Source organism: Notothenia coriiceps, unplaced genomic scaffold, assembly GCF_000735185.1.
Source record: "Notothenia coriiceps isolate Sejong01 unplaced genomic scaffold, NC01 NC01_scaffold00003545, whole genome shotgun sequence".
NCBI classification, from domain to species: domain Eukaryota; kingdom Metazoa; phylum Chordata; class Actinopteri; order Perciformes; family Nototheniidae; genus Notothenia; species Notothenia coriiceps.
Genome location: NW_011336246.1, coordinates 11,619 through 25,323, shown reverse-complemented (window position 1 = coordinate 25,323; position 13,705 = coordinate 11,619). Strand labels below are relative to the sequence as shown.

The 13,705-nt window shown below is 43.7% G+C and overlaps 2 protein-coding genes across 4 annotated transcripts in view; one reads left to right on the top strand and one right to left on the bottom strand.

Moving 5' to 3' along the window:
- The first annotated feature begins 708 nt into the window (after window positions 1-708).
- LOC104941628 (transcription factor IIIA-like) lies at window positions 709-1,488 on the top strand. The gene is made up of 4 exons (XM_010766761.1): window positions 709-865; window positions 950-1,023; window positions 1,093-1,167; window positions 1,238-1,488. Exons 1-4 carry the CDS (start codon window positions 840-842, stop codon window positions 1,486-1,488), a joined length of 426 nt encoding a protein of 141 aa, XP_010765063.1. The 5' UTR covers window positions 709-839.
- Window positions 1,489-8,010: 6,522 nt separating this feature from the next.
- cdk8 (cyclin dependent kinase 8) overlaps window positions 8,011-13,705 on the bottom strand; it is a 10,252-nt gene continuing 4,557 nt past the window's right edge. The window contains exons 3-12 of one of the 3 annotated variants that reach the window (XR_797916.1): window positions 13,118-13,258; window positions 12,092-12,149; window positions 11,879-12,010; window positions 11,649-11,792; window positions 10,446-10,515; window positions 10,243-10,315; window positions 9,998-10,095; window positions 9,713-9,791; window positions 9,434-9,621; window positions 8,011-9,030 (exon numbers count right to left, since the gene is read on the bottom strand). Coding sequence is in view for 2 of the 3 variants with exons in the window: in XM_010766756.1 (XP_010765058.1) it covers window positions 8,905-9,030; window positions 9,434-9,592; window positions 9,704-9,791; window positions 9,998-10,095; window positions 10,243-10,315; window positions 10,446-10,515; window positions 11,649-11,792; window positions 11,879-12,010; window positions 12,092-12,149; window positions 13,118-13,258 (1,089 nt within the window). In the remaining variant the exon portion in view is untranslated. Of the gene's footprint in view, window positions 9,031-9,433; window positions 9,622-9,703; window positions 9,792-9,997; window positions 10,096-10,242; window positions 10,316-10,445; window positions 10,516-11,648; window positions 11,793-11,878; window positions 12,011-12,091; window positions 12,150-13,117; window positions 13,259-13,705 lie in introns of all 3 variants that reach the window. The other 2 variants (XM_010766757.1, XM_010766756.1) reach the window with 2 other exon arrangements.

The following is a 13,705-nucleotide window of genomic DNA, read 5'->3' as shown; positions in this document are numbered from 1 at the left end:
GTTGCACAAGTGTCTAAAAAAAGAATATCCATTTGTCGTAGTAAAAATGCTTGCATATTTTTCAGTTTCAGTGGAGTAGGACACCCCCGTCCCTCCTTTAATTGGTACACCCCAATAAGTTAAATTAGGCGCAGTCAGTGGTGCTGCTGCATTGGAGGTCAGTACATGTCCTGCCCCTTTACAACTATAGCTTTGTCTGTGACCAAAACACAACATCTAACATCTCTTATTAAAGGTGGAGAGGTTGCAAAGTCACAAAAGCTTAGTTTGTTCTTTTTTTAGATTGTAAAGCTGCCTTCAGTAAGTCATGGAGGCTTGACGCTCATCTTTGCAAACACACAGGATTGGTAAGTGGCCAAACAGAAGAAGTTACATGAGAAAGTGGAGTAATGTGACATATGTTTCCCCAAATCTCAGAAACCCTTTTGATGTGAGGAATGTGACAAGAGCTTTAGCGCTCGCTATCAACTCAGCAGACATCAGCACAATCACACAAGTAAGCCGCTGTGTTCCCTATTTTAAATGCCATGGTTATAATACAATGTAACCTTGGCTTTGCTTTGAACTCTTACCCTCTCTGGTCTCCAGGTGTCTGGCTGATGAATGCTCCAAAGGCTTTGGGACATACACTAGCATGAAGAACCACATGGCTCGGGTTCACCAGCACAAGGATAGGCTATAGAGAGTAAAATAATCCTACAAATAGCCATTGTATCTTTATCACACATAGGTTTGGGTTCACTGTGATGATGTAGTGTTGCTCATTGTTCTGTTTTAGTGCGACCATAAGGGCTGTGGAAAGGATTTCAGCAAGAAGAACCAACTGAAAGCCCATCTGGATGAACACCTGGATTCTGCCTTTTCCGTGAGTAGCTTGCACGTCTGACGCAATAGTATCTGTCCTCCTTGGCGATGTCACATCTGATCTTTTATTTATCTTTTAATGCAGTTGTACTGTCAGTGGCTGCACAAGAGAATTTCTCTCCCTCCGAAAGCTGAAGCATCATGAGAAAGTGCCTGAAGGTTGGTTGATAACCATAAAGATTTGATTCCTTTTTATTTGTGTGTTTTTAACAAAACTCTCTTCTGCAGGTTGTGAGAATGAAGCGTGTCCTTTTCAGGGAAAGACGTGGACAGCATATCTGAAGCACAGAAAAGAACATAAAGGTACGAGTAATGCTGCAAAGTGTTCATATGACTCACATTGCACTTGTGTTTAATACTTATTGTTTTTTAGTCAAGGTGCATTGTGGGGAGTGCATCAAGCTGTCTAACAACGCCTGGTTCAAACAACAGCACGAGCTGCGTGTCCACTGTGAAGACAAGTGGATGCTGTCGTGCATCAGGAACGGCTGTGATAAAACGTTCACTCGTGGCTTTAACCTGGACAGTCATGTGCTGGGAGAGCATGAAGGCAAGAAGCCCTTCAGCTGCTCGCACGCTGGCTGTGGGAGGAGCTTCACCATGAAGGTAAGGCCTGCAATCTGATATAAGGGTCATTCCAGAATTGGAGGACATTTCATGTCCCCCATATAAAAAATCGAATAATCCATGCCCAAAAAGCTAAAACATGCACTTGTTGTGTTAAACATACTTGCCTTGAGACAAAATGTATATAAAGTTGTAGAAAAAGTGGTTTCAAAATATTATTTAAATTATCAAATAGCTCTCGAACATTCTTGGTGACCAACTTGCATGTCAAATATAACATTTAAAATAGGGATTTTATTTACTTTTTTTGGTATTATTCTATTGATATCAAATTGATTTTACCATTGATATCAAATTGATTTTACCATTANGTGTGTGTGTGTGTGTGTGTGTGTGTGTGTGTGTGTGTGTGTGTGTGTGTGTGTGTGTGTGTGTGTCTGCAGTGTGTGACGGTGTGAGGCCTCGCCATGCCGCTGCATGGCGAGGCCTCACACCGTCACACACTGCAGACACACACACACACACACACACACACACACACACACACACACACACACACACACACACACACACACACAGTTTTACACACTGCTTACAGAGGATGAATGGAGGGGAGCAGCGTGCCAGATGCCGGCTGACTGCATCTGATGTTCATGAGCATGACAGCCGTCCCCCACTCTGTGGACACACACTGCACACATCTGCCAGAGTGAGGGGGACATATATCAATGTAACACAGAGTTGTGATAAGAGGCTAGATGTTGGTGATTTTCATTATCAAATTAAGGCTGGACTAATTTACAGATTATTTTCTAAATTAACTACTGAATTGTTTGTTCTTTAAAATGTCAGAAAATTATAGGAATAGGAAGAAAAATTATATATTGAAATGGTTAGTATGATCCAACAAAACTCAAATTTCCCATGTAAAGAGGCTACAATTAATTTGCAAAACAGATAAATAAATGAATAAAAATAGACAAGAATGTCCTCAATTTATCATCTTCAATTGAAGACATTTTCTATTTGTTTTGATCAAACTCTTGTCTGGCTTTTAAAGGCCTAAATACAGTTAACATGTCAAATTCTCTCAAATGATTTGCCTGTTTTAAAAAGAAATAAGCAGCAGCTATTAGACACAATAATCATAATGAATACTGAGTAACAACGCTTGATTTGTCTGCAACACCGAACTCTAGTTGCCCCTGCGTGAATGCCCGTATGAAGTCAAAAATATAACCCTGCAATAAATATGAACTCCCTGTTTACGTCCATATCCTCTCTATATATTCATTTATTTGCGTTGCTGCTCTTGTCATAAAGGAAAGCATTGTGAGCTTATAGTGCTTATAGCTTCTTCCTGTGTATAAAGTACGTAGAAACATGGGGTGAGCGGGTGTTAGGGGGACTGAGAGTGATGACCAGCAGGGTCCCAGAGCCAGATGACTCGTTGCGACCAGCAGAGATTAAAGCATTAGAGAGAGGAAGATGGCAGCTTATCCGCGGCCGGCCTGTCAGACGCCCAGCTGGAACCCTGACACAAACACACAGATCATGGACACGCTCCCAAAAACTGGAACGCCGAGCAGTTTCCTATCTGTGAAAACATGTTTACCCCCACTCGGAACTTTGCTTCTTAAACCAGGCACTCTGTGTAGTTCAAAAAGACTACAAACTATTCCCCAGAGCAGGATCATTCCCAAGGTGCATCAGAGCAGCCATCTTATCTGAGCCTCTTCCTGCTTCCTGTTTGTGCGCCTCGACCTGGCTCTCCTGTTTCCTCCCTGTCTCCGCTTCCTGTCTGAACAATGCAGCGAGCAGCAGATGGAAACGCGCTCAAAACGTTTTTAGATGCACTGATGCTGATTGCAGTTCCATACTTTCCTTCTGGTGCAAAAGAAAGATGAAAAGTCACTCCAAGAAAAGCAGGTTGGAGAGACACGGGGGCTCTGGCAGTGTGACAGGGAGCTAATAATAGACGGCAGGTACTAGAAATACAACCATGTTTGTTGGAGCCTGCAGATATTCATTTATGATCACAGAAAGTAGACGGGAAGAACGTTTTATAACACAATAATAACACATATATATATATATATATATACCTTCTTAGTGGCTAACAAGAGTCAAAAGAGTGAGCTATACTAGTAGAGTATTTTCCTTTTATACTAAATACTTCTTCTCTTCTTTTTGGAAGAAAAATGTTGTACTTTTGACTCCACTATATTTATTTTACAGATGTATTTAGTGGTTCGGGCACCTAGTTAGGATGCCACCTGGGAGGTGTTCCAGGCACGTCCAGCTGGGAAGAGACCAAGGGGTAGACCTAGGACCAGGTGGAGGGATTATATCTCTTCGCTGGCCTGGGAGCGCCTTGGGACCCCCCAGTCAGAGCTGGTTGATGTGGCCAGGGAAAATAAAGTTTGGGGCTCTCTGCTGGAACTGATACCTCCACGACCCGACCACGGATAAGCGGGAGAAGATGGATGGATGTATTTAGTAGTTACTCTCTATGTTCTGATTTTGACACACAATACTTAGGAAAATACATGATTATGATGACAATTTGGTATAGATGAAGCCATCCTACATGATATTTAAGTAACTAAAAGTGTGTTAATAGAAAAGATTATTAGAAAATAAATGTGTTGGCAGTTCCAGCTTCTTAAATGTGAAGATTTGCTGCTTTCAATTTAGATTTTTAGAGATGTTTTCTACAGGGACTCCTTGAAGAACATTTCCCTAATCCTTCTTACATACTTTTACTTAATGAGGTTACTTAATGCAGTACTTTTAGTTGAAATGAAGTGTTTCTACTGTGTGGTATTAGTGCTTTTACTCAAGTAAAGACTCTGAGTACTCTGGTTACATCATCATTACACTAACACAGACGACAGACGAAGCAAGTAGCAGTGCTATCAGTGTCTCAGCACGAGAAAACACACTTCTGTTCGCCAACGCATATTCCCACCAGCCGCGTCCTCATCTGGCCCCGTTATCTAAGCTAGCGACCCCCTACAAACCCCAACGGCCCCTCGCTAATAAGAGAAAACAAAGGGTTAAATGACACCATCATGCACAGCCATAAAGGACCCTGAATGCATCAATGAGGCTTGGCTTACAGGCCTCTTAATTCAGCATTTAGAAACACTGTGCTACTTCATATAAGAGGGGGGGGATGCAAATGAGAAGATTGCATGTTTTTGCTTTTACTGTCTGGCTGGCTGGCATGACCATCACATCAATGAGGTGAAATAATGAGCAACTGAAGGGGGGGAGAAGAAGAAGGAAGAAGGAGGGAAGGAGGGAGGAAGGTCTGCTTGTGAGAAATGAGGGGAAAGTGGAGGGTCACCGAGTGGGATAAAAGTGAGACAGTGTGTGAGAAAAAGCTGTGTTGGAGGAAAAACTGTGTGTTTGTGTTTGTGAGGGAGAAAGGGTGTACGGGGTGGGGGAGGGGTATGAACAGGGACCTCGGGGAAGCCACTGTGAAAGGTTCCCGGGACAATAGAGCTTCGTTCACACGGCAACAGCAATAGCTCTCCCATGCATCCTCCCCCCTCCTCTTCCTCCTCCTCCTCGTCTTCGACCTTCTTTAAGGCCCCCAGTCCTCTTGCAATGAACGCTCCTTCACTCACACGGGGGAGAAAGAGAGGGGAGAGTAAAGCCCGGACATAATCCAGAGACACCAGAGAGTATTAGCCGACACACATTCTCACTCATGTGTTAGGATGCTTAATTCATACAACTCAAGTTAGGCACCCAAACATGTACACAAACACACCAGGTAGCCTTTAAAAGGTCACATCAGCAGCATGTAGACTACAGTAGATCCTCAGAGGGGTGACATGCAGGTTCAGGGTCTTCCTCTCTGCCAGGCCTTTACTACAGATGAGAGAACTCCATTAAAATCTGAAAGGCAAGTCATTATGAATGCATGAGCCGGGTACAGCTTCTTGTGTGCAGGCTCTGATGTGATGAATAATGCAGGCTGGATTACGTCAGGTCACACTGCCCTAAATATGACGTAAAAAAAAAAGATTCTGCCGAGACACTGTGCCTGTCCAGGAACCTCACCTCGTCCCAATACTACTCAGGGCAGGGTAGTGAAACACTGAGGCACTCTGGGTAATATTATCCACTGAATCCTTTCGGCAGTTTAACAATAACTTTAGCCTTCAGTTAGCAGCAAAATAACATTTGAAAGGTTGACTGTTAGCTCATCGTAACATGATATAATCTTGTCTTTCTATCATTTACTAACACTGACATTTTGAACACCAACTATGTGTTTTTTTACGTACATTTGCCCTATTTTCTGTTGATATCTGAAAATATTCAATTCCATCAAACAGATCTCCCAATCCTATTATCTGTTGAGTAAATCTGCAGGATTAATTTACCCAAATACCGGCCTAATGCAAACACGACCCCAAAACGGTTATAATCCTAATGGAGATACAATGGGCTAAATAGCTGATTATTTCTGTAGAAGAGGATATCATGTATTAAAACATGCAATAAGCAGATATTTAAAACAGTACATGCTTGACAGTTGCAGTTTTTCGTCATGACATCATCAATTTAATATATTTCAAGCTGATGCTATAACTACTTCCCACATTGAGTTTTATGTTTTACGTTTTTATATACATTTTGCCATTTGATAAATCCATAATCTACTAATCTAAAACGTGGAAAATCTATTAATTGATATTCAATAGTTGCAGAAAGATTTTAATGATATTTTTGCTAGTGGATTTCATTATGACAATCAGAATATTCTCTCATTATCACCACATGAATGTCATTGTGAAGTTATTACACTGTAGTCTTTTTGATGTTTTAAAATGACTAATTCACACACACATACACAGTACACACACACTCCCTTTCTGTCCTCTCCACATGCTGATTCACACACACACATGCACGCGCGCACACACGCACACACACACACACACACACACACACACACACGCGTGAACTAATGGCAACCACGATCAATCAGTGTTCCGCACCGCCGCTTCCCGTTACTGATGGACTGACCCACATCTGCTCCTACGCCCTCGGTTCTCGGGAATTTCTGCCAGTTTTAATCATAATTTCAACCCGCCGTTTTCTGCAGAGATACATCACAACCCAATATCTATTATTGAGTCAAAAAAGGTACTAAAGTGAACCAGCAGCGGGGAGAATATTGACTATTTAAGGCGGGTTTTGGTCACCCAGAGTCGGCTTATTATCCTTCACCGGGGGTCCGTATTAACTGACCACTCGGTTAGCTCGTCCAGTGGTCGAGTTATTATGGACCAATTAGACTACACTCAGCAGACATTGCCACACACATTTCAATATTAACATAAAAGCTGTCATTAGCGGTTGTAAAAAGTACAATAAGACCCTCACCAGCACTTGAAATATTAGAAGAAATCAGCCCGTCCGCATGTCCCGTTAGATACTCCTATTAGCTCTTCCATCCTGTGTCCCCCAGCCGTCTGGCCACTCCGGGGAAACAATCCTTTGAGGACGACGACACGCCCACCGCGCTACATTCACCAATCACATCACCGGACTGGGGATTTAACACATGATTGACGTTGGAATTAACCAATGGTCTCGCGTAAACCGAATGAGTGACAGGGAGACTCCCCAGCTCGGAAGCGGTGTTTGCGAATGGAAGGGGCGGGGCTACGGTTGGGCGTTGCTGAAGAGATTAACTAGGGTTTGTTTTTTTACGCTAAAAGATAGGTCCCATTCCTTGTCAAAAATATTAAAATCTTTTTGAGCCTGTGGGGATTTTGCAGACCTATTTAGATAAGGCAGAGAAGTGGGAGCTAGAGTTTTTTTAGGAGCTTAGAAACATGCTCCATACAGTGATGCTGAGACTGAGCTGGGATAGTATTGTGTAACAGACTGAAATAGCTGGTCAGCATCCTGCAGGAAAAGGTTCAAAAAGAGAACTTGCAATACATAGATATTAACTCTCCTAGGTGTGTTTGTAGACAAAAAGCGAGAGGGGAATGGGAGACATCTAAGCAGGGAAAGGGAGCAGAGAATAGTCTCTCGACAGTAGTCTGGGTTGAGTCCACTAGAAAGGGAGTTTTCATTATTGAAAATGCACTGATATTCCTGGACAAGGGGGAAAGCTACTGCCTGCATTTGTTATACAGCTGCCAGTTTAACATATATAATTGATTTAGCCATGAATGCCAAAGCACACATGTATGTGACTGACTGTGTAATGACGTGGTGCAGTGGTGCAGCCCTGTAGCTTAAAGCCTGCTGTCTTAAAATAACTTAGATTGCAACATATCAAAGGGTCAATGAAAGAAAAGGACATTGTGGTGTCTGAAAAATGGAGAGCCTTCCTGTGTAGTGTATAGATTATCACAAAAACCATCCAGCAAATGCATTCACATTTCTTGCAAACTATTAAGACAAACTGAAATATTGAGAAATAATAAGCAGTTCTAGCTTTGTGAAGTAGGAATTGCAACAACAAAAAGGATGTCATTGCCGGTGCGAGAGGAAAACAGTTTGCATTACTCAGTTCCTTTCTTCCACGTACAAACAATAATATCAATGTTTCCACTTTTATTGTCAGGATACTTGCTTCATGTAAAATATTTCAATACAATACAGTAATGCATGTCCCGTCTGCCATCCTCCATGCGATTGGTTGGTTTTGTCATCATGTAGTACGTCTAGCCCACAGCGTACAGCAGCTGAGCGCTCAGACACGCTCGCCGTTAAAAACAAAACCATGAAAACTGATTAAATTAACTACTAAAATATTTTGTTGTCATCCTCTTTTTTTGTCCTTCTGAACAAAAACCATCACAGTTGTGGGGGCTCCACACCCTCCCAGAATGCATCACAGCAGCTCAGTTCAGTCCTCAGCTGAGCCCTCACACACAAAATGAAACAGATAGACAGGAGGACAGACGGGAGGACAGTCGAACAGGAAATCTGTCACCGCTGGCAGTCACATAGCAGCTCTTAGTCTCATCCAAGCTCCAACGGGAAGAAGGTAAATGGCTGGGGAAGGTGGGGGTGTGGAGACAGGTGAAGAAGAAGAGGGGAGGAGATGACACAGCAGACGTGTGTGTGTGTGTGTGTCCCCCCCCAAAAGAAAAACCAAGCCATCTTCTCTCGGCTGGTCTGATTAAGACAGGTAACAGAAACAGGTTGGACTCCAAAGTGCCGCTCTTCCCCCTTGTGTTTCACCCTGCAGGTGTTGCTCTAAAAGTCATGTTCTAACACCAGGGAAATGTGTGTTATCTTGAAGAAGTGCTGACCTGACAGCCTGCTGAAGAGAAAGTGCCCTCTGTACGTTGGGGGGGTTTGTTGCCTTGGACATCCCCACCACATCCTTCAGTACATTCTTTCAGATGGGCAGGGTGAGGGCTGTGTATGCGTATATATGTGTATGATTGCATATGTGTGTGTGTGTGTGTGTGTGGGAGGGGTGTCTCAGTAGCGGTGGGTCTGGTGGGAGTACTGCGGCGGCTGCTGGGAGGTCGAGGAGTATCCCATGCTGCTTTGGGGCAGTGATGTGCTTGGTCCAGGGTTCTGGTAGGCAGCGTGTGGATTGGAGCGCTGCAAAACAAGACGAGGGAGAACGAAAACCAGAAGACATTAAAGAACACTCTTAGATTCGGTCTCTTAAGTTTGCACAGGGCTCCTGCACTTTTTCCAAGGTCAAATTCAAGGACTTAGCAAACACTTTCATGCCTTTTCCAGCCCCTCACAACTGTGGTAAAATGCAAATGTAGATTTTGAATCAGAAACAAGTTTATTGCCAAGTAGGTTTACACAGATGAGGAATTGTCCTTGTTGTATATGGTGCATATATAAACACAGTTAAAGATGATACATTGTAAGAAAAACTAAATAATATAAGAGAAATATAGATATACCCGAAAAATAATACGTACAGTATAATATGACTTAAATAGAAACAAAGTAATGTGTATTTTCTGTTGACGGAGAAGACCCCTACCTGGTAGTCTGAGTTCATGATGAGGCCACCTGAGGTAGTGGTGGGGGGGACGACTCGCACTTTCTTCAGAGGCGGGCCCTGGGTGTGGCTGTTGTCTTGGTTACCTGTGTGCCCCGCCCCATTAGTGTGGTTGTTCCCCTGTTGCTGCTGCTGGTTTTTCTAGTATAAAATGACAAAAGAACATTGGACTGCATGTGTTATTTTTTGACTGTCTTTATTAAAATGATTCCATTTTGTATGTTTGGAAAGTAATGAAAGCGCTTTGATTACATTTCTTACTTTCTCTGCTTTGTCCTCCGGCTCCTCCTCCGTCAGGAACTCCCTCTTGGGGTAGGGGATCTGGCAGCCTGCGAACACACTGGAGAAAACCGGCAGAGAGAATCGTCAAACATTCATTCAAAAGGCTCCGAGCCAATTAGCTAAGGGACCAGTGGGGGGGCGGCGTCCCTCGGGTCATGTGACTCGAGCCAAGGACTCTGATACAGTGTGTGTGTGTGTGTGTGTGTGTGTGTGTGTGTGTGTGTGTGTGTGTGTGTGTGTGTGTGTGTGTGTGCTGTGTCTCACTCTGAAGTCGGCAGGGGCTCCTCTAAAAAGTAGGGGTCCTGCATGGCCTGCTCTGATGTGATTCTGCGGATGGGGTCCATGGTGAGCAGCTTCTGCAGCTTTAAAGAAACAGGAAGCCATTAATAGCGGGCGGCATAATGACAAAGCATGCTCCATTGGTCATTGAGAACCAAACTTTATTGCATAGTGCGTTTTAATTATGCAAATGACATGCAATCGCCCTAACTCAAGGCTCTTTCACTCACCAAGTGGAATGCTTTGCTGTCTGGTTTCACTTTATGTTTTTCCATGTACTTTGTGAGGCTGCAGTTTGTGTATCTGTGATGGAAAAGAAACACATATGCAGACTTATTACACGGTTGTCTTTTTGCCAGCAGACATAGCACTTTGCTCTAACTCTGTTTCTGATCTCAGTGAAAAGTAGGACAGTGCTTCTGTGCTCACTCACGTGTTCCTCCTAAAGTCTTTCATCAGCGTGGAGTGTTCTGGCATCTTTTTGATGTCCTCCCAGTCTTTATCTGTCAAATGAAGGAAAGGCAGGATTACACCATGTCACACCCTCCCTCCCCCCTCCCTCCGTCCAAGAGCAGATTATTTAGGTTGCCCGGTCTGGATTGCAATCTTTTTAATGCTTACGATTTAACCCACAACAATCTCCTTGTTACATCAAAAGCATCTTGAGTTTTGTTTTTCACTGACAGCGTAAGATCTGTTTCTGGCATGTTTTTATATAATTTCAAAACAGATTTGAAAGGCTTAATGGTCCTGCAGAGTCAAAACCAAAACCATCAGAAAGAGAAGTGAATTACACAACTAGAGCAGCAGAGAGGGTAGAAGGAACATATCAGCAGCAGCTTAAGTGAACTGGAAGATATAGGCCCAAATGTAACGCTGCAAGGAGAAGTTTGTGTTTGTGATTATGCTTCAGATATCTTGTGAGTGGAGTGGTCTTCAGAGCCAACAGACCACAGAACTGCCTTAAGAAAAAACACCAGGCGGCAAATAATCTGCCTCTGCTAGGAATGGAAACATTTCCTTTCACATCATTTACTATTCAAAAGCAAACTGTAACACTTTGGTATGCTAGCATTTGCAATATAACGAGGATATCAGTATGTGTAACAGAGGTGATCTCTGGGGCCATAGATCTCGGCCTCCGTTACGAGTTGTGTAGTTTTGTTGGTGGCGAAATGTATGTAGTGTGTGCATCTGTCTGTGTTTGAGTTTGTCTGCCTTTGTTTGGTTGGTTTTATGTTAAAGCGTTCCCCTTTCCCCATGTCTGTTACGGTTGATTGTGTGCACCTGGTGCCCTGTGTTGTCTCCCCCCCCCCCACCTGTGTCTAATTGCTCTCCCCTCACCTGTGTCTAATTGTTGATTAGTGGGTGTGTATGTAGGCTCTGTTTCCCTGTCTGTTGGGAGGCTGGTATTGTGGTGGCTGTGCGCACAGGAGCAGCAGATTGACGCTGTGTCATATCATATGTGTATGAGTTAATAATTCCCACACCGGGTTGTATCTTTGGACGTTCTGCCTCCTTGCTTGGTCGGGCCGCTCAATTGTCAGCTTCACAGTAAGTAATTAATGATAAAGAGGCTCTATTATGCTAATTTTCCGTATTTCCCTTCTTAAGTCCGGCAGCAGTTGCCCCTCACCTGCAGGGAAGCCCATGACGTTGAAGATGCGGTCGAGTTGGTCGTGATGGTAGGGGTTACTGGTCTTGATGTCCTCCTGGCGACAGTGGAATATGGGCTCAGACGTCAGCAGCTCTGCAAAGATGCAGCCAATCGCCCAGATATCTGAAGAAAGAGTAATTCAATATCATTTAACTTGTGGCTGTAAGTGTGGGAAGAGGTGCAGATGGATGGTGTTGCACAATCCTCACCGATGGCTTTGGTGTAGTGCCGAGCCCCCAGCAGCAGTTCAGGTGCTCGGTACCAGAAGGTGACCACCACAGGGTCCAGATCGGCTAAAGGCTTCAGCGGTGAATTGAAGAGGCGGGCAAACCCCATGTCCGCTGCACAACACACATTACAGTCAGTAAAGTAGAACTCAAATGATACATTGTTTGTAATAAAACAGCAGACATTGTACACACCAATCTTTACTCTGCCCCTCTCTGGCCCTTCTCCCATCACTAAAATGTTAGCTGGTTTCTGTGGAAAAGAGAGATACAACATCGACTTCAACAATGCAGATATGTTTGAACATTTACAGAGAAAAAGAGCTCATGCTGTCACTAATACCAAAATTCAAAGATGAGCTTTATAGCTACTACTAGCATATAGTGTTGATCCTGGTTTGGTTAAGGAGACTGAATGAAACGCTTCTTCAGACGCTACAGTACTGTGTGTGGTGTGTGGTTAGTCCGGCAGTGGCTCAGTCAGTAGGGGCTTGGACTGTGAGCCGTAGGGTCGTCGGTTCAAGTCCCCGACCAAACCTAAATATGGAGTGTGGACTGCTACTTGGAGAGGTCCCAGTTCAACTCCTGCCCTGCCGTGGTGCCCTTGAGCAAGGCACCGGACACCCCCCTTCATTCCTATTGCTCCCCGGGCGCTGTGTGCTCTGCATGTGTGACCATTAAAGAGGGTTTCATTCCTCCCAATTCTTCTTCTAATTAAAACTCTGTGTTGCTGCCCTCTCGTGGACATAACATGGACCCACAGGAGAGCAGGCTTACCTCTTCAATCTCACTCTGGTAAAATCTGTTTAAACCTGACGGAATTTATTCTTGAATAATTATTTTGATGAACAAAATACAGAATCAGTGAGAAAGCAAGAAAAGCCAAGCTGGAACATTTTCTTCAGAACACAAAATCTACAAAAATGGAAATAGGTTTCAGTTTTTAAGTAAAATAATTGTGAACTAAAACAACTAGAGAGGGTGTTTAAATGAAGATGCATACTAATCTTGGTTATATGTGGTAAAATGTCTTCACTAATCAACACACAATAACATTTAAGACGTGTAAAATAAGGCAGTTAGGAACAATAACTCAACACATGCACATTTATACAACACCACATGGCCGATTCTCTACCCTGTGACAATGCTCCAGTCTTTTATAAACTGCTGTGTTGTTTTCTATTTTCCCTCCCTCTATGCCCTCCTCAATTCTCTTACGAGGTCTCTGTGGAGGACCCAGTTGGCGTGCAGGTAATGGATGCCGTCCAGGATCTGGTAGAGCAGGGACTTCACCATTCCTCTGGGCAGCTGCAGGGGCTTCTTGTTGGCCTTGGACGCTCTGTGGAACTTAATGATGTGCTGCAGGAAGAAAAGATAACAGTCATTAAAGTGGGGGATTTTCCATATTTGCATGGTCCCAAATGTAAGTGTATGCTACAGGCAAGATGAGGCTGATGTTTGCTGCATGTGTTTCCACTTCTTCGGGGGGGGTAGGGGAATGTGAGTGTTGCAGCTATGTGGCAGAGAAAGGCTCTATAACTCAGTTCTGATTCCCCGCCAAGTGTAACCAACACATTCTTCTTGTTATGCGTTGTAATGAGATTTAGCAATGCATAATGAGAACCAGTTTTAGTTTCCTTCCTTACAACTGGGTGATAGTGACATCATAACACTATGAGTAACTGAGCATTTGTAAATGCGAGGGGGGGGGGAGTAATAAATTTTTTTACCATTGCCGTAGACTGCCAGGTGCTGTGCACCGAAGGGGGGGTGTCGCTCCGAGGAGGCGGCGGGGAGGACAACTGT

Excerpts from the sequence above, each read along its gene's own strand:
- LOC104941628 (XM_010766761.1), top strand. The coding sequence starts at position 840 with ATGAACACCTGGATTCTGCCTTTTCC. Across the intron at positions 866-949 it reads ACCTGGATTCTGCCTTTTCC|TTGTACTGTCAGTGGCTGCA; the intron begins GTGAGTAGCTTG and ends CTTTTAATGCAG. Across the intron at positions 1,168-1,237 it reads GCACAGAAAAGAACATAAAG|TCAAGGTGCATTGTGGGGAG; the intron begins GTACGAGTAATG and ends ATTGTTTTTTAG.